Source organism: Chiroxiphia lanceolata, chromosome 3 (genome assembly GCF_009829145.1).
Source record: "Chiroxiphia lanceolata isolate bChiLan1 chromosome 3, bChiLan1.pri, whole genome shotgun sequence".
Taxonomy (NCBI): domain Eukaryota; kingdom Metazoa; phylum Chordata; class Aves; order Passeriformes; family Pipridae; genus Chiroxiphia; species Chiroxiphia lanceolata.
The window spans coordinates 20,700,372-20,721,439 of record NC_045639.1 but is presented as its reverse complement, the minus strand read 5'-3'; the positions used below and the strand labels follow the sequence as shown (position 1 = coordinate 20,721,439).

The window sequence follows — 21,068 nt, the reverse complement described above, 5'->3', positions numbered from 1 at the left end:
ACTTCTACACACTGTACAAAAGAAATTAGGCTGAGTGCTACTGTCTTCGGGTCCAAGGACACCAAATGGTGTCTGCAGGCTGCAAGACAAAGGTATAAACACCTAGGAAGAGGCCATCTTTTGCCAAAAGGGAATATAATTTTCTGATCACCTAGAGATAATGGTGATCATACTTTGTGGACCTCACGATGTGAGAGATTTCAAGCAGGTTCCTGAGTTGCAGACTAGAGGGAGTGACTGCAGGCACATATTTTTAGATAAATTGTGGTTACCAACTCTTAGTACACGTTTCTCCTCTTCACAGTCACCAACTCCATTTTGGAGGGTTTCAGCCACCAGCTGTTCCTCAAACGTCCCTTAATCAGGCAAAGACAATCAGCTGTCTCACTGGCTGGCACTATGGTTCTCAACAGGAAAGGGCAAAGAGAGAAGTCATCTGCATATCTCAGCAATTTGGCACTTGCATCACCAGTGCATTTTCAGTTTATTTAGTGCCTATGAGTAACTAGAGAAAAAAATAATATAAACTTGTTGTATTCCACCTCACTGCCTGACAGGTACATCCTTTCTTAAAAAAGCCCACAAGCCATTCTAGATCACCTAAACCCTACCTTTTCCTTTAGTCCTGAAGGAAATATAACAGAGATTGCAAATTTTATCCCATCACAGGTAGAAGTTCTCCCACTGATTTCAACAGGACATAGATGATCCAAAGAAAAAGAGATGTCTCTTAAAATAACAGATGGATGGGTAATTCCAAAGGTTTCACAGAAGGCTTTAAGCCTGTATTCGTGGATATTAACAGCATTTCAACCAACCAAAAGCATAAAATTCATCACCAGAGCTAAGTATCACCTCTGTCCTTCCCACTTCTAACAGTTCAATAAATGGCTCCATTGTTTTCTGACTGGCATTGTATAGCTCACAGCTAGAGCCAGGTTAGAAGAAGCAACACCACCCACCTATGAGACACCTGAACATGTTACAGCCCTCGGCCTCAGTTCTGCAACAGTTCTGCTTCTTGGTAAAAGCAGGATTTAAGTTGTCCCAACATGAAGAGTTACATAGCTTTGCTTGTCTTATTTTCAGCTTATTTCAGTTCTCTTTCTCCCTTAGTCTCATTATGTTTTGCATTTAAAACCAGACTGCTTATTTTTATTGTTGCTTTCTTCTCGTTTCCCATTAGTTTTCAATTCCAGGTCACCAGCACAGTCAATGGGGAACTTTGGCTCATGGATGATGGAAAAGATTTTTACAGCCAGTTATTTTTTACATTTTAAGATTCATTGAGAAATAATGAGTTATAAGAGTCATAAAAGCTGTTGCTTTTGCCAAAACAAAGTTCTAAATAAAATGTTTAGCAAACGGCTGCCACTGTTCCTTTAAAGGGCAGCAAGGTGAAAGACATGACACTGCCAGGAATAAAGTCATCCTCCCCAGCTCCCTTTTGCAGCAGATAGGCCTCAGCTCCTCACTAATCATCATCTGTCATTCAATGAATTTTGCATCTTTAAATTGCAAAGCACGCACTAGAAGTGAGGGAAAAGCCTGTGCACAAACTAAGGCTCCAGCTCTTCCCTTCTGTTCCCAGGCCTTGGACACGCAAGCTGATAAGAGGCAAGCTGTGGGCTGGATGTGCTCTCAGGTATCAGCATGCTAACCACCATCAAAGCCTTGACTTCTTTTGGTTGGTTGGTTTGGAATATTTGTTTGGATTGGATTGGTTTGGATTTTGGTATTTTTCTTGGGGAACGGTGGTGGTGGTATTTGGTTGGTTTGTTAGTTTTTTGGTTTATTTTTTTGAGGTAGGCATGTGTTAATTCCCACCTCAAACTGTGCCATTACACAGCTTGATAAAGAAAGGTGGTTATCTGTGCGTTTTAGACTTCTTCACAGTGTTGTTTGCAGACAAGAAGTACGGAGGTCTTCACTACTTTGCTTTTTATTCTGCTTTTTTTTTTTTTAAAGTACCTTTAAAGTGGATTTTCTATGTTTGCAGTGTTTCCTCCGTACATGCTTAGAAACACTCTGATCCTCAGAGGAGAAACTCTGTGACCCCATCAGGGCTGGCGCTCTTCTCTCCTGATTCTGCACCCAACTACCACTAGATGGATGCGCCTCTACCAGAAACAGGATTTTTTTTTTCCACTCTATGCCTTACACTAAAGTCCCTTGGGTCTTTGACTGGAGGCCACCTAGATGATAGTAAAACATTTCACAGCAGTTTTTTTTTAAAGACATATCCCAGCCACACTTAATTCCCCTCGCAAAGGTGATTTTTAGGAAATGAGTGTTACTGTTGAGCACGTAACAAGGTGCTCCTTTTGCCAACATAGTCCCTGCACAATTAGCATCTCAGTCACTGTTTTTTAATGTGTTTTGAAGTCCTCTTAGTAAGGAAAATGCTATGTACCGCAGACATCTATGCGAGAAATATGAAAGATATTTAGTGCTGTGGTCTTGGACAAAAACCTTTTGCTAGTACTTGAATCCTGGTTCATTATGTGCTGTTGGTATATTCCATCTTTGTTTCAAAATAAAACTACACTTCAAAGAGCAAATGGGATATTAGGTAGGTCACAAATCTAATACACAATCTAATTTTTATATAACTGGGAAACATTTTTAAAAAGAGAGTTCAAGAAATACCTGCCTTCAGAAGATTATGCTGTTACCTTTCTGCACACTCAACCACCCCATAACAGCTATAAAAATAACAGAAACTGAGATGGGAGAAACACTTCCAAAATCCCTGGACTCCTATTTAGTGACTATAGATGCAGTTGCAACACTTTGACAATTTGCATGTTTAAACTTGCCTGGATATTTTCGCTTAGCAGTCAGCTATGCTCAGGAAGAGAAGTTTGACAAATAGATAAAACCAGGAGACTTGCCCTTTAAACCTGTTTTGAGTAAATTCTTTTCTACCAAGGCAGAAGGAGGCAGGCACCCTTAAAAACCAAAATACTTTGCTTATTTAAAAATAGTAGTAAGGTGGCATTTAACAAGCTTTGTTCACAGGTACTTTTATGAAGCCATAGGACAAAATTAGCATGGCCCTGTGCTCACGTGAAACAATTTATATGGGAAGGGCACGACTGCAGCCTTCATGCCACCAGACCAGCTAGCCTGCCATGTGTTGCAGTACTGGGAGGGTACATCAGCAGCAATGCTGAGTTTCTACTTTGGAATGAAATTTTTCTACTAAGCCTAAGTGACTTTGGATCCCAACTGCAGTAATAGTTGTGATCCCCATCAGACACTTCCCCATCCCAAAGACAAAACCCATGATACTAAAAAATAAGCAATTCCCTCCAGCTGCTAAATTATGAGGGCTTAGATTTTGGTCATACAACTAGTTTGCAGATGTATGATAACTACATGGCTAGTATACACTTACAAATCCTGGGGCTGCATCAGCAGATCGGCTAATTGTGTTAATTAGCTATTTGCATGCACAATTACCTGATTTGTACAAGCAGTCAAGGTGATCATACATGTAAATTAGGCATGAATTTGCACAATTTACTCATCTGAAAATCTGCTATTCTACTTATTTTTAAGCACCAGAGATCAACAGCTACAGAAGAGTCTGGTGAATTACTGTCTTTATGGTTCATACATTTCCCAACTTCTACACTCAATGTGGGCAAGCACACTTGCACGTATGGTCACAGAACCATGTATACAGAAATGGGCACGTCACCATCAAACAAATTCATAAAAAGAGAGTGATCTGCATCCCCATACAGACAGAAATTTACTTCTTATTTCCTAAAGGTCTTATTTTCCCCTTTATCTCTTCAGTGCTGGGAACTGCTGAGCTTAACAAAGTAAACTTAAGTTTAGTTATCACAACAAGCTCAGGAAGCTCTGCAAGGAACAGAAACCCAAACAACTTCAATGCAAATACTCAACCTGAAGCCCTGAAGACTGCTTAACATTTAAAGCCCCACTGCTGCCATGCTGACTTGCTGGTTAGAGGGTTTCAAACACAAATGGGTCATCTACATTTAATGTGAAGTTATAACATAGCTTGCCAAACAAACGGATGTTTATGCCATCGTGGGGCTGTTCAGGGATTCCAGAGTGGAACACATAGCTATTATAAAAAGCAAATTCTCTGAAAATTGCACACCTACCTCCTCCCCTTCTGAGGTAACATCTTTAGCTGAAGAGGGATTTGGGATAGTACAATACGGACAACAAAAGCCCAAGGATGGAGTAATGCAATGCAATCTCAAATATATCTCTGCCTGCTTCAAGTGGCAAGGTAATCAAAAATTTTCCATTCACCAGGGGCAATAAAAACACTAGTTCAGCCAAGAAGAAACAAAACCCATAAGCCGATTAAGGCCAACATCTACACGTTCATATCAGAAAAAAAAAAAAAAACCAAACCCCCAACCAAATGCTTGATACAACATAGTCAAATAGAAGGTTAAAAGCAGGTCTCCAATCTCAAGTGCTGTGCATCTCAGAGTTTCAGTAGCTGTGGTTATTCACCGAACTTCTTCAGGCAGAAACAACTCTTGTGGTTAGAGATGATAAAGGAATCATGATAACTAGACCTTATAGAGAGGTTCAAACTCTGCTTCTGTCCCTCAGCACACATTAGTGGAAGATTGTTGGGCCGTTGTTTGCAGCTTCCTCCCTTCTTAAGGGAAGATGCTCCCCGGCCTAGGCAAACTCTGCTTTAGGCATGTAGCTCTTTCCATCTCACCTTTTGTCCTCTCCTCATGAGCAGTCACTAAAACTAAAGGCCCTTCAAGCCAAAGGTCCTGGGTCAGAGCTGTTAATGGCTTCGTGTACACAATTCATATAGCAACACAACTGTCAAATTTACTCCTCAGTTTTTTCACCACTTCACTGTGTGGTGCAAATGTCTGTAAAACAGTAGGGACCTCTGGAAGAACATCAGGGCTGCACTGAACAATTTCTGATGCAGCTGCTGATGCTTAACAGGGCAGGACAAGTGTTTGCAGTGTTGCACCTCAATGCCCTGACTGATTCACCACCACCAGTGGAAAGGAGTCCAACTCATTCTCCAATGTCTGAATGTTTATGTAGCCCACTGGCTTTAAGGATGGTACCACTAAAGACTGAGCTAGAACCACTTCTGTATCTTTTCAGTAAAGGAGCACATTTTTCTTATGTTACATTTAACAAAGGAAGCATGCTGAATGTCCACTTCCTGCAAAAGTACTATAGATAAATATAAGTACTATAAATACATTCAAAATAGGAGTCAAGTTGCAATTCCACATCCAAATACAAGTCAATCCCTCTGAGACCTGGGGAATAGAGGAGAGTCAGACCCAGCTCAGCCCAACACTCCTCCCTGGCAACGCTCCCCAGGCACATGTGTTCAAATGTGTTTATCTGGGAAGGCTCAGGTCAGTTCAGTGCTGTAGGAGCATCTCCCGCAGCTGGAACATCCGAAGCAGGTAGCGCTCCATGTTGTAAACTGCTCATGCAGCAGGACTGAGAAAAAGGCATCTCCTGGTCACCGGCTGTTACCGACTACAGGAAAATGAAAATACAGCATCTCCGCACCTGTTCACCTGATGGTGAAGGAAGGAAAAGCCATTACCGAGTGACAGGAGACGAAAAACCAAAATCCACTTCAGCAACTCATCCCAGCACTGGTGATTAATCTCAAACTCCCACAGCCTGATGCACATTAACCAGATAATTAATAATTTCTTTAGGGACTCCAGCTCGGCAACTGTTTTATCAACCCGCACAACATTAGGAGAGAAATGCTGCATTTGTGATCAAACTGCTGGAACTACCGATATGTTCTACAGGAACAGTAAAGGCTTCAGAGCAATCTGTGAGCCCAGTTTTACAAGTAACTCTAACATATGTGCAGAAATCAAGGCTGCTCCTTTATCAATGCAATCACCAGACTCAAAAATCTGAGCAAGATCAGCAGGATAAGAATAATTAACAGCAATGACCAACTCCCATCCAATACCCATCTTTCCCCAACAGAAGTGCTTCTCAGTATTTTTTAAAACACATTTTGCTTGTTGCAGTAACACAGTATGTACAATCATGCACTTCCACTATCCTTGGTATGAATAATAAATCAGACTCATTTACCTTACCGCAAAAAAGGTAAAATACTAAAAAAAAAAATATTTAAGTGTCATGAGATGTGTGAATTCTACAAGCCAAAGGCTTTCAAACAATTCAATGCAGAGGATGGTCACACTTTGCATAGCTCTTGCTAACAACTTTTTGCCACCCTCTGTGCACTCACGCTCCATGTTCAAGGACAGTCACACAGGATCTGAAACACAATACCAAAGTGCTGGCACCACATTATCTCCCCCAGCACTTAAAAATGGACTGCTGAGAAAAATCACGGTAAGTATTCTTTCTGATATTAAACTCTCCAGTGTGTTAGATATATGTCAGTATCAAGTGATTAAGAATGACTGATAATTAATAAATCACATCCATGGAGAGTGACCGGGTATTATTTCTTTCAGCCTCTGAAAAGAAGAGCTAGATTCACACCTCTGCCTAAGCATTTTATCTTTCCAAATTAACAATCCTGTGTAATTGCTGTTAGCAAGGAGATGTTCCTTTTTTTTCAGTGGTCTTCAAAATAAGTTATTTGGGCTGCTTTTCTACTAATACTTTATTGTTATCGTTACTGTGCAGGTAAGGAAACAGAGACCCATTATGTGTGAGAGTCTTAAAGCTTCCCCACCACAAACAGAGTGGGTTCCTAAACACAGCTTTAACTTGTCCTTTCATCACACAACCACTCTTCCACCTGGAAGAAGCTGCAGCTTTTGGCTACAGCTCAGAAGAGTATCTGCCTTCTAAAAGATATTCTGCTCTTTACACTCAGGTCGTGGAAATGGGCCCATGCAGAGCTCCAGCGTTAGCCATGCACATCTGCAGGACTGACTAGATATTTCTACATGCATATCCAAAAATGATACATTTCCTCCAAAGTTTGTTCTAAGACTAGGCTAGTAATAAAGAATGCTTTTTCTTCTAGTCCTTAATACGGCTTAATTTGTATTTTTCTTTCATATAACATTAACTGAATGACGTAATATAGCAATTTTTTAATCATGTGCTTTGGTATTTATACAACTCTGCTCACCGTATTATTTGAGCCCCTTCATTTTCATAGTGTCAGTTACCATTATTCCATTAAATTAAATCCTTTTACAAGCATCTTTTTATAAACATGCACTAGAGATAACATAGCCACATGGTGAGGATTCAGAGACTACAGTAAGCAGATTACACCTGTCTTGATTTTCAATGTAGCTGTTGGCAGAGTATATTCTCCCATCAAACTGCACACAGATCTCCTCATTAAAGCTACAGGGGAGAATAATTACAGAACACTACATTGCAGTTTACCAATTGGTCTTGCATACATAATGGCCTATGAAAGAAAAATTGCATCCTACAACAGCTGGGAAAATCTTTAAATTGTTATTAGTATTATTATAAAATAGCCAACATTTTAAACTATCCAATAACTTGCCTCCTGTATGCAAAGCAGACAGATAGAGGTGATCAGGTCCAAAAAGGTCTTCAACTCCCAGCCCATAAGTATAATTATTTTTCCCTTTGCAAACACTCCATTCCCCAACCTTCTGTTCCACAGCAAAATCCCTTCCTTCTGAGAAATTATGCTGACTGCAGAGTAAGCCTTGAAAGCAAATGGGTGGGTTTCTGGATCTCCTAAGCCTTGCTGCTGAGTGTAAAGCATCACGTTTCCCCACATCCTCACTCCTTGGTGGGGAAAACACTGAGTCCATCAGGTCCCCACCATCCTTCTCCCAGCAGTCAGGGGAGATGGGGGTCTCAGTGGCAGCCTGTTATCTTCAGCCACATCTGAGCCTTTCTTTGGCACCACCAGCAGGTCTTCTTGCTTGGCAGCTGGCTGCTGAGGTGCTGCCTGCCCCAGACAAATGGTGCTGGGAGGCTGCAAACATCTCCAGGTGGTGCAGAAGGGAGCAACCTCCTGGTGTTTCTGTCCCTGGCTTTTCACGCTCCAGAGCTGAAGCATCCAGAATATACTGAACTGGCAGTCCTGTGGAACATCAGGAAAAGTGATTTTTTACCTATGTTGATACTTAAGACATGTGACCCGTGTTTGTGTTAATGGATAAAAGGTAAATCTATTTTTGGATGTTATTTGCATTCCAAGAACCCAACTGTTAGGACCTTCAGGCCAGTCAGCAACCAAACCCATCACTCTTCAGGCACCACTTCTGAATACCAGCTCTTACTCATCACACAACAGACAAACTAAGAGAAAAAACCTCAGATATGAGAAGAGACAAATTCTTCAGATGAAACAAAGTCAAGTTAGCTTTGCTAACTTTTCTTGCTAGCCAACAACCAAAGCATCCTAAAGCACACATTTGGGCCCCTGCAGGACATCCTGACATGCTCACCTACTCTGCTAAACCAGGAGCTAAGAGATGAGAACTTCAGCAACAAGAGAACATGCTGCTGGACCAGTCTCACATATTCTGGTTCTCCCAAAAGATTTTCACAGGATCAAACACTCCAAAAGAGACCCTTTTGTACAAGGAGCCCCACAGCTACCTTTTCCCAGCTCTGAGGAACAGAGACAAAAGCCACCTCGGCACGCAGAGGGATACTTACCATGTAAATGCATCTAACCGTTTGCAGCATTAAAATCACTGAACAAAATCGCTCTGTGAAACGACTCTCAGTACCAGCACTGCAAAGGATTTGCTGCTGCACTTTACCCAGCTGCACCTCCCAGACGAGCTGGCACGCTGCAGGCTTTCTTCCAGTCTCTCTCAGCTCATTACTCGTAACAGGGACATGCTGACGACAGAAGCAGAGTGGAAAGCTAAACGGAGCAGAGCCTGCTCTGGCCAGCAGGCAGCCCACCACCAAGCCAGTTGCTCCTATGGACTAGGAAATCTTTGAGGTTCTCTTAGACAACTCCCTGTTTGCAAGGCTGCACCGCATGCTCCGGGGTTAGCTGGCGGCAGGCAAAGAGAGATCACCCAGTCTGACCTCCTGTGCAAACACTGCCTGGTAACCTTCACCCATTTAAACACTGCTTTCAACTCAGCAACTCCAGCACTTTTTCTAATTAGCAAGTTTGGGTAGAGAAATTCCTGGGCATCTCAATCACTGATTATTTTCCACAAAGAAAAGGGAGAAAAGAAAAAAAAAAAGATTGGTATAAACTTTCTGTCTCTGGTGCAAACATCACAAATTTTGTAAACTTGTTCCTGGGGCCCCAGTAGGGGTAGAAACCACCCTGGGACAACCACCAAGAAGGGTGTCCTTCACCAGGAGTTCTGCAGCAAAGTCCAGGGGTGACAACACACACACTCAAGGATATTTTATTCTGGCCTTTACTCTGTGAGGAGGAGCCCAGAGAGACCTCCTGGGGCTTAGTTCGTATTTCGACTCTCCCTCACAGAGCAATCTCACAGTAGAGAAGTGAAAAATAGCTTTGCCATCAATTGCCACAGTAGTAAAGTTTATCCCTCTGGGAAAATTTTCCTCGACTCGACTTCACTAGTTCTGGACCAAAACATTAATCAAATAAAGCACATTAGCTATTATAGCTTGTACTAAAAATATAAATACCTCACAAAAACTGTGCTTTCCAAGGATTAAGTTTTAGAGGTCTGTACATATCTTTTCCTTCCACTACTGATCATGCATATTCAAATCATCCATTTAAAGGTATTCTGAAACAAAACAATCCTTTATTAATTCAGACTACATACTCCATGACTTTTCAGAAGAATTGTTTGTCCAATGTGTCTTTACAAAATATACTTACTCCACCTTCCTGTTCTTTCTAGAAAAAAAAGCCAGCCTGGCAAGTGGAGAGAAAACAGGTATAAGACTACTACTGACTAAGCCACAATATATAGGATTACCTGGAAATTACCAAATTAGGAACCTAATTTTCCTGAATGGAGAGTGAAGGGTGACTCATATCCACCCCAAACAAAGACACTGAAGGAAAAGGGGAAAAAAATTGTATCAACTGAGTGGAGAAACCTGTCAGATATTTCAGTAGATCAGGACTCTGGCTATGTATCGGAGGGGAGAAGCCCTGATCAAGTCACATGCCCTTTACTACAGAAGATAAGATGAAAAGGTTTCAAAGGAAACTGATGGTGACAGTTTCTTCATTTGTATGCAATGTGACATACCAGATCCAAACTGTTGGCTACTTTTTGAACTATTTGTCAGGGGAGAGAAATTATTATTTTCTTTTATATTTTACTTTCAAGAACTCTTAGTCATTTGGGGGTTCTCCCCCCTGCTCTGTGTCCTGCCACCCTCTGTTTTATTTTCCAACCAGGATTCAAACATTCACCTTTGATGTAACATTTTTGCTGTGCATCAGAATAGCTATGCCAAGCTTCAGAAGGACAATTGAATACAGAGAACGAAAAGGATGACATCACTTCAAACATGAACTTTTAATAAAATTATCCTGAAGAAACGTCCCTGGTGATGATTATTTTCTTTTCCCTGAATCTACTGCTTTACTCTTTCCATGCATTTGCAACAATTCAAATTATTGCCAGGCTAGCGGCTGCAGTTGACTCGGAGCCATCAACTTCTTACAAGCAGAAGTATTTCTCCTTGTTTCTCACTGATTCTGACAAGAAGAGTGTTAAATACAACACAAAAAAATAACTCTATAAGATCACAAGTTGCATATATAGCCAATAGGCTGTATAACAGCTATATTCACAAGGCAAATAAATAAACTGAGGACTTGTGACTAGCTCAGCTTCTCCAGGGCCAAGACTTGATGGGTTTCAGCCCAGTGTTCCCTGTTGATGTGCAAAATCTGCAGTTGCTTGTTATGTTAGTGAACTTCCTCCAAATCATGCCCTTTCCAAAAAAAAAGGTACCAAACACCTTGTCAAAGTTCATCTGTCCTAAAGAACGGCACCCGATATTCATGAGCCAATGATACGTTTAAGGTAATAATATTCTCCCTGAAGTGTTGTGAAACATTCAGAAACTGCAGTAGTTGCAGCCATGTAAGTATCTGAGACTGAGACAGCCAGACATGAAAAAATATGTTGCAGTCTCCTGGGTGAAGGAGAAGGTACTCAAACCACAGGAAAGCGATACAACATTCACTTCTAGTGCTGGTACAGCCCAATAGATCAAATTTTAAAGTTGTAGAATTTCTTTTTAAATGTGAAAAATGTTTTAAATGTTTCAAGATCTTTTATAAATCCTTGAGAATCCTAGAATCATGCTAATAAGGGACGCTGAATTTATGGACTCAAGTCTAAGCCCTTTTAAACATTCAGGGGAAAGAAACAGCTCTTTCAACAATATTTTTCTCAATCAGCCCAAATATTTTTGAAGCAAATTGTTTAGAATACATAGCTTACATGTATGAGTCTACTGAGAGTTTACAGAGATATTTATAGAGAAATTACTGCAGTACAAAGATTTAGAATCACTTAGAAGGTCTTAAAAAGCGCATGACAATACCTTTAGTGCATAAAGCTGCTGTCAGAAACTCCTGTCAGTGAAGTTTTTTCCCACACCATCACCTGCTCTCTGTCCATGCAGCCTAGACCTTCCTGGGGGCTGTCGTAACATCCCTTGTAGGGCAGCAAGAGGAAAAAAGCTGCACCTTCCCACCAGGTTCCCCAGCTCATCAGCCAGCCCTCAGGGCTCCTGCTCCAGCCCTGCTTTCCCAGAGCTGCAGCTGCAGTCCATCTGCATCTCCTCCTCTGACACAGACCAGAGCAAACATGCCCGCAGTTTCCCTTGCTACTGTACCAAAGCCTTGCATTTCATTCTTTTTATGTTCTTGAAGCAACACAAATCACAAAATCCAAAACACACATGAGGAGCAATAACTCTGGTGCGAGCCAGAACCTCTTCCACCTGTGCCAATATGAAGATCATTGCACTAGCAAATGCTTTAAGAGGTGTTTCCCCCTCCTCCCCCCCCCCCCCCCAACCTTGTGATAAATTCTAGCTCTGAGTTTCAAAAGCTGCCACTAATAGAAAAAAAAACAACGGGATAAATCCCTATCCTGGACACACAAACACATCCAGTTTCACATTACTTGCAAGTGGCCTGAAGAGTTTGCACCCTGCCCACACATCACTATATGGTTGTGCAATAAGACTTCAGCTTGATAGGCACAGCCCCACAGCAAGCATCCATGGTTGCAAAACACCTATGTAATTGGTATTCTAACCCACATTGCAGTGCATGTCCCTGCCAGAACATCAGATGCCTGCTAAGGGTGACCCTGGTACACACCAAACCAATACAAGAGTAAATCTTTAGGAGAAATATAAATTGAAAATCTAAATTCGAACTAGGCATCACAGATTAGTACTATTTGAAACTGCTGACACATTCACATGGAATACGAAACCTAAAGAAGATGGTGGGGAGACCCTATAGGCATATGATATATATATGTATATACACACACACGCACGCACGCACGCGCACACACACACATATATATATACACACACACACCCCCCATACAGCAGTCTCATCATCCAGCTTCTGACACCAAACTTAAATGGAAAAATTACTCTTCCTTGGCTTTCTCAGCAGAGAAGAACAACATGGCAAGAAATCAGCTTTTCCAGGAGTGCTCAAGAGTTAAAGCCTGAGGAAGGTGGCCCCCTGAAGTGGCTACTGACCTGCATTAGGAGTCTGACAGGTATAGGTAGCTCTTCTCACACTCTCAGCAGGTGGCCCAGGCTTGAGCAGACTGAAGTGGATGCTGGTTCACCTGAGTACACAGCGTTGTAAGTAACAAAAATTCATCTCTTGCTGCAACTGTCCCTGCTACAGGAACAACAACTTCCAAAGACAGACAGGCTTTCAGTTATCATTAACTGAGTCAGCCATTCAGGGTCAGCTGCTACCAGGTATGAATCAGCACCATCAGGCTTTTCAAGTAGGTGTTAAAACCCAGGTGAAACTCAGCCCCCCCTCCCCAGGTGCTAAGCAAACCAGTGTTTTACCCCTGTGGTGCTGGGTGGGCTCGTGGCTCCTGCCAAAGAAGCGGTGGAAGTGATGACTGCAGCTGGGAAGGCACGGATATACCCTCCACCATGGAAACAAGGGGTGGGGGATAGCTCATTTTGTACTTTCGAGTAAGGCCAGTGGGTTTTCTCCTCTGTGTAGGTGTTGTGTTTTTGTGTCATGCCCAGGAGATGGAACAATTCAGACGTGCTCAATACCCTTCTCCCGCCCACTCAGTGTAACACCTTAGTCATCAAATCGTCCTATTGTGCTGCTCAATACTTTCTATAACAGTAGGAATATGAGAGTATGTCCAAAGATAGCAATGAACACACAAGGTAATTATTTTTAAGCTTGCTAATCACAATCAATAGTTTCTTAGCAAAACTGATGAGCTGGAGTTGGCTCCTATTTTTAACCAATAAGATATGCAGTCAAGACTTGAATTACACCATCGGGCAAGTCTCCAAACTCCTAACGACTGCCAGCCAAGAAAAGGATGGGTCCTTGGTGGGTCTTCCTCCCTTCCTGAGCATGACATCAAAGTATTTTTTCCAGACACTATAAAGCCAGAAGTGGATTTTAACTGCTGCACAACTTCGCCAAAAACACCAAACAAGAATCTAACTCTATGCATCAAAAAGGAGTTTACAATTCTTAAAAAGCCTGAGGATGTTTGCTTGATGAGTTTGAAGTTTTGTAGCTGTCATGTAAAAGATAAACTCGTAGAACATTGCCATGTGCCTTCCAGGAGTGTACAATTAGAAACAGATGAATACAAGTTGAAGATTCATTAGAAAGCTCACACCCTCTCCCTATTTTGGTAGGTTTTTTTCCTTAAAGTAATATTTCTCATGTTTTGCTATCCCTTGTTTTTTTGGTTGTTGTTTTGTTTTTGTTTTTTTGTTTTTTTTTTTTTTTTATTTCAAAAGCCCTAACTTTCTGTGTTCCTTTTGGGAAATTCCTCCATTCCCTGCCACTGTCAGGAAGGTGTTATACCCCCTACAACAGAGCCTAAAAATCATTCCCAACATTCAGTACTGCAGCAATAATTCCCTCTTGGAAGAAGGAACATGCTTTCGTTTGTTTTGTTTCTTCTATCCTCTGATTAAAAGCAACAATGAGTCCAAAGGAGTTGTACAATACCATCAACTGTAATTGTTGCCTCTCACAACAAATGTGAAGGGGATCAGGAAACACACCCACCCTTGATTACTGGGAAAATATCAGGGATAAAAGATGTCAGCAGGGGCAAGTAATTCTGTTCATCAGCTTACAAAGACGAAGGTAAGAGAGACCAGCACCAGCCCTGCGTTCATTTACTGGATGGATTTACAGCGGTTCGGAGGTTGCAGAATTACACAAGCAATTAACACTCTCTTGATTTTCCTGTCATAATCCTCTAGTCTGGGATATTTTCAGCTTTTTTTCTGATGTCTGCTGCTGGATGAAGAAGGCTGAGTGATGAAGGCGTCCATGAGGTGTGTGGTTGGGTTGGCACCTCTCAAGGAGCAACATCAGGCCAGTGGTAAAAGGAACGCTGCTCGCTGCCAGAATTTCCAGACACCTAACATGACCAATGCTCTCTGCACCAGGAGTGACACTGCTGTACTCAATGGAGGTTTTTGAAGCCTCCCCCCAAACATTATATGCAGTGTCACTGTTTATTAAAGATAACTAATGCCCTAAGTCTTTATTTACTTCTGTTTATTGCTATTTTAGCAAGAATCACCAGAGAGCAGCTACGCTTCTGGTCCACCAGGGTTCTTTAATCACTGTTAGTAGGTAAAATCATGTGTGACAACTAATCCAAAAAGCAGATTATATTTATTTTGGCTACAGTGGCTTGCAATTCGTTAAAATCAACAAAGCCTTTTCATTAGCCCCCTGCTGATGTCCTAAAACCAGATATTTCAAGGGTCTCAAAGCACAGAGCTACACACATGCAGCAAAGCTGGGACTCACAGACTCACTGTTGCCATACTTACTGTAAAATCTTATTAAAAACAACAGCAAACTTCTTATTTTCTTTCATAAAAGGGCTTAATTTATGATCTCAAATTCCAAAATCAAAATCTTAGAGGCAGGACTTCTTAAATTTCAAGAAGTATTAGTGAATCAACAATATAATTACCACTGAATTACTTGCTCAGGGTTGTGTGTTGTAAAAAAAGCTGTTTTAACACTGCAAGGAGTGAGATTACAGCTTCAACAAGTCTAAATATGAGCCCACATGCTTGCTGAGACCCCTGTATCCTGGAACCACATTTGAATAATTGAATTTCTAGTTAACAGTGTGATCTTGCAACTCTCATTCTCTGTGATATCATGATCTCTGGCCATAATGTCCTGACAACCCTGCCTCAGACCTTTGATCATGACAATATACGTTTGGGATCCCAGGTGTTCAGAGTAGATCCACACAAAAGTTAAGAGTTCTGTCTCTTCTCCAACCTCACTGCTCTTCAAACACTGCCAGGAAGTTCACAAACCCAGACACAGCCTTACCATGACCACCAAGGGCCACCATTCATCCAGAATAGGAAATTAATGCATTAGAAGGCCACATAATTGATTTTTAATATATATACATATATATTTTTTTATATATATATATATATGACACTGATTTACATCAACCAATTTTCCCCTCTTTTGTTATGAATTCCCTGAGTAACACACACATTTTTGGTCACTGCCATCACCCCCTGTCGGAGAAGTGACTTAAACAATACCTTTGTCATTGTGAAAAAGGCCACTCCTGACCAGCATTCTACCATGCAGACATATTTATTTCCCACAGCTGGATGTGGACGTGGATCTGCTTTGCAAATTTTCATGTCTACTGCTGAAGTGGAGCTCCTTGTTTGTCCCCCAAGCACAATCTCAAACGTTGTCAAGGCCGATTATTAGACATCACTTCACACCAGCCTTTTCCAGATCTGCAGATCTCCAGCAGTTTAGAGGGAAGCCAAGAGCAGTCCTTTAGTGAGAGAACCATTCCTAAACACACGAGCCAACATGGTGCCAGGCTGCCCCTGAGACAGGAGGGTCACTTCATCTTCTGCCATGCCACTGTCCTCCAGCTGGCTGCAGCCCCTCTAAGTTCACACTCTAAACACAACAAACCGTCTGCTAAAGCAGAGAATAAAATCCAGCCTGGAAGGAAAACCAAGAGACAAAGCTTTTCTCCAATGGCTAATCAGAGTTTTGTCCACAGGGAAAACTGAGCCCCATCTGATATACAACTTAGCACTTTGGCTCTCCATAATTAAAACTATTGTTGCCATGGCAATACAAAGGCTGGTAAAAATATACACCAGGCTAATGTCATGCCTCTTTGGTGATACAATTTGTTGTCCCAGCCTGGCTCGTGCCAGGATGGAACAAAACGTGACTCGAAAATAGTTGACTTGACAAGGTTTGTTATTTAGGAGTCAGATGCTGTGTGAGCTGTAAGACCACTTTCTCAGGCTCCCTAACATGACCACTAATCCTGTTAAAGTCAATAGCAGTTTTAAAGATAATTTCAAAGAGAGCAGTTTTGATCCTACACTACTAAATTTCTCAAAGCACCGTAAAGAAAGAAAATACAAAAAAACATACAGAGTATAATAAAGAACCAATCAGAAGGATTAACATAGGTATTCTTAAAAGTAGATACAAAATTAAAAGCAAAAACAAACACCCGGGGTTTGGTTGGCACTTATTTATTCATTTGAAACTGTAGTCTCTACTGAGCTCTAAGCAGGACTTAGAGGTCACCCAGTGACCTCTGAATAGCAGCAAGTAATCTGCTATTTATGAAATATCATAAAACATCACTCTTTCTCTATGGATACACACCTATATATGCATAACCCACACAGACACACCAAGAGGTTTTTTATAGGACAGGACAACAATTTTAGGAGTTTTGTGACTTGCAATCCAGTAATTTCTTCCTTATGTGGAAATCTCTAATCAGATTCCTGAGGTGCACAAGAGTCTACTCACGTGGAAACGGAAAGCTTCATATATGGCCCAAGCACAAACAAAGAGAGATGGCTGTGGGCTGGAAGGTGGGCAAGTGCATGGGAGATCCACTCAAGGAAGAAGGCAGTGACTTTCTTATTTCACCTGGATTGCTAATGGCTCTTGTACTGCTGCAAAGCAAAGTATTTTCTGTTATCCAAATCCCACCATGAAGTTTGTGCGCAAGTGCTTTAGCTGCCATGTGGCCCCTGAAGGATCAATTACAGATGAGGGGACTGATGATGGAAGATCTCTGGGACCATCAGTGTTAAGCAGCAGGACTGAGTAGGGGGTGTAGAATAAGAAAGGTCAGCAATGGCATTTATGGAGAGGGACCAGGAAGACCTGTTTCAGAGAACTGATACCACACAGAGACTCTTTTCTCAGAGAGCAGCCAAAAGAAACCTGGGCACTTCCCTAAGAAACAGATCCAGCACCAAAGTCCAAACAGTATGATCCAGGGGATGCCTTAAAGGCAGATGGTAACTGGGATCATGATGGTGTAGGTGTATATGTCACAGCAATATAAAGAATTCAAAACTCAATGCTTTACCCCCCCCCACTCTTCTCCCCATAAGAAAGAGGAGAGCCAAAAAATAAAAGGCATCATAGCAGTTGGACACATTGCTTTATACACTCCTGGAAAGAATTCATATAGTCTGGTCATTAGCACATGATAAAATTCTATAAAAAACATATGAGGCTATGAAAAAAGAACAGGAGGAAAAACTACTAATGGATCAGAAGAAGAACAATAAACTGGCAGATGGGAGGTCCCAGCTCAAGAGGAATTTGAAGGAATGGAGAGATGTATTCTTGGAAGAGAAAGGGTACATCAGGTAGCTGACATATTGAGTTTCCAGGAAAAAGGGGACAGTATTAATGACAGTGCAGCTGACGGTTTCAGCAGCTACCAACGAAATGATTTGCCCTTCTTTTTCAGCTGAAGAGGTGACAGTGTGGATATGGCAGCTGATTTACATACATCATCATAACTTTCATAGGAATATCAAATTTCTTTATAAGGACTTGTAGTACCAGCCTTGCAGGTCAGTGTCAATGTCTAACAGAGCCACTAGAGACAAAGGGGAAGATTCAGAGGGGCACCGAGGTGGTTAAAACAGGGCTTAACCTGAATCTAATTGCCTAATTAAAAAAAGATTCCAAAATCTCCCGCTTCAGTAACTGTAAATGCATCAGGGCTACCATTTACGACCACAAAGATCACCAGAATCAATTCCTGCTACCCTGGCAGCTGTGTGCCTGTCACCTCTCTAAACTTCACTGTGATCCGATACAGGCAACTCAACGGTGCCTTTGTTGTGAAGAGGCCCAGTCCCAAAGGCGAGCTTGGGCTACTATGATCACACACTAATGGTGCCCTCTTTCCTCAGCCCTGCTTTTTGCCAGGGACTCTCCAATATAAAATATACAAGTTCTGCCATAACAGAACAGTAGCTTCTGTGCAAGGCATCTGTCTCCGGCTATTGCAAGAAGGCCAGCTGACTGCACAGGCCCGTCTTTCCTGGCCTCAACTAAATCTTTGCTTTGGTTCAGCCCACAGCAAACAGTAATTTTTTTAGGGATTACAACACACTAAACTGGAAGCACATAAGGTGACCGAAGGGATAACTAAACATTGCCCCAGAGTTTCATTTCAGTTTTGGTGATGTTAGCATACCAAATACAAAACTATTTGTAGGATTGGGCCTTAATTGTACACAAACCCTTGGCCAGTATGAGGAACAAGGAACGGGCACCAAGAAAGCTCAATAACAGCAGTTTCCAACCATAAGCCAGGTTTAGTAATACATCAGGGCTTTAGAACATACAAAACAATTAAGGAACCAACACGGTGTTTGCTATTCTTCCCAGCCTGACTTTATTATGTTCTCACCATTTGCAGATGTCCCATCTATTTATGACGTTCTTTATGGCATGTAGATTTTGTTACAACAAAAATTCAGGTTGTGGATTTTTGCCAGTGACAAGCTGATGTTGCTCAGAGCAGCATTAAAATGCTATCATGCTGTTAGATTAAGTAACCTATTTTCTCTACTAGCACAGATTGTACTTTAGTTTTGCCCTTACACCTATCAAATTGCTGTTTCTTGCAAGATTTCCTTTTGAAGGTAGTTGCCAATCTCCAAAACAATGCTATTTTCACCAAATGAAAGAAGAATTTGTAAAGGAGTACCCTAAAAGCAGGAGCTGGACCTCTTTTATATTTCAAAAATAATACTAAAAAAAAGGGTAGTAAGTCAAAATAGCAAGTTGTATTTCTTCTTTACTTTTAAGCAAGGACTCACCTCCCATGAGATGACTCATGAGATATTGCCACATGTGTTATTTTGAAACAGGTTTTATAGAGTAAGTAGCTATGGTAGGTACCCCATAGAGGTACCTGGTCCTAAACCTGCTGACATAACAACAACTAATGATTTAACATTTTTTCTCCCTTTGCTACTTTCCATTTTTAACCTTCTGAAAATCTCTCACCCCTCTCTGCCAACCATTCAATTTGGGGCATTTTCATCTGTAGTTCTTTAAAGGGAATAGTCTGTGATAGAGACAGTGAGACCAGAAATGAACGGGTACAGTCAAATGTGGACACAGGCATTCCAGCTAGGACAGTTCTAGGACATTAAATATAAATACTACATAGGCTGGAGAAGTAAAAGAAAAAAAAAAACCCAAACAACTGAAAAAAAGAGACCAAACTACAAGAAACCAGTGGAATCGATTAGCTGATTAGTTTGCCAGTGAGTGATTAGTCAGAAAGGCTGGAATTAGTCAATGCAGGCCTGTCTCCCATGAATAAAATGTGGGGAGGACACCCTTTCCCACCCTCAGTGACAGATGATATCTGTTTTCTCTTTCGAGTTTGAATTTAAGAGCCACTGAAGCTCAGCAAGTGTATATTCTGGCTCAAATGAGCTGAAAATTGCATTCAATTTGAATTTCAAAACCAGAGGAGAAGGAGGAATGAGGGGAGAGAGAGAGAGCTTGTTCAGCAGGACCCATCAAGCCAGGTCCCTCTTGCAGCAGGTCCAGCTGCACCCAGGCGGGCTGTGGAGCTGAAACCCAGGGCATGATGCAAAGGAAAGAGCATTGCTGGACAACAGCCCAGTTCCAGTTTAAAAATAAATGTTTTGCTGTCAAGATCAAAGCAAACTCTGCTTTTATGTATATTACAAGCTATACCTTCAGAAGAAAAAGATTCTTTTGGTTACTTGAGCAGAGAGAGGCAGTGGGAAGGTAGGGCTGGCCAGAGGGAGGGGTGTCCAGCTTTCCCACTGGAAAATCCTCAGTAATTCAGACTACTCTGAAAGGACTTGCTATCCCCTTGAAAAGAGAATACACACTGAATTTTCCTGAATGTAAGGTTCATTTAAGGTTGCACTTTTTAGTGTGGGGTAACAATTTATGTCTTCGTGGGTGAAGGGATTATTTCCCCTTCCCTTTGTGCATTAAATTTACAGTTATATCTGATGACACTGAAAGAAATGAAGTTACGCCTGCAACCCAAATATATCCTGTAATTTGATGGCATGATAGCAGTTGGTCTCTTCAATGGAACTGATAATGTCCAATATTCAGTATAAAAATGATAACATACCAAATCAAGACATTCTTCAGCAAATTTCTTACTGACTTCAGTGTGTAATTTGACCCAAGGGTTTGGAGTAGTAATAAAATAATTACAATTAATCATGGGTAATAATTAATAACGTAAAGATTAAAATGTGTCCATTTACACATTCAGGATCAGCATTTTCTATGTACCCTTGAGACACTTTTAGCTTCCCTTCCCAAACAGAATGCTTGCAGTAGCGTTTAGAACTGGAGAGTTCAGCCATCAGAGAAACTGGCTTTACTTTGTCTCTACCATGTAATGAATAATGGTATTCATTATATGGCATTACATTCACAGATACAAGGGTCCCAATAACATACTTATATTCTCTGATGCAGCTTAGATTTCAAAGCTCAATTATGTTATTACAAGGTTTCTCCCTTTTTTCCA

At 41.3% G+C, this 21,068-nt stretch overlaps 1 protein-coding gene across 17 annotated transcripts in view; it reads right to left on the bottom strand.

Annotated features, from left to right (window-relative positions):
• The window catches only part of ESRRG (estrogen related receptor gamma), a 398,405-nt gene that overhangs the window by 275,190 nt on the left and 102,147 nt on the right, over positions 1–21,068 (bottom strand). For 3 of the 17 annotated variants that reach the window (XM_032681995.1, XM_032681989.1, XM_032682005.1), the window contains exon 1: positions 8,656–9,009. The exons of the other annotated variants lie outside the window; for them this stretch is intronic. Coding sequence is in view for 1 of the 3 variants with exons in the window: in XM_032681989.1 (XP_032537880.1) it covers positions 8,656–8,685 (30 nt within the window). In the remaining 2 variants the exon portion in view is untranslated. Of the gene's footprint in view, positions 1–8,655; positions 9,010–21,068 lie in introns of those variants that run through there. 17 annotated transcript variants of the gene reach the window in all.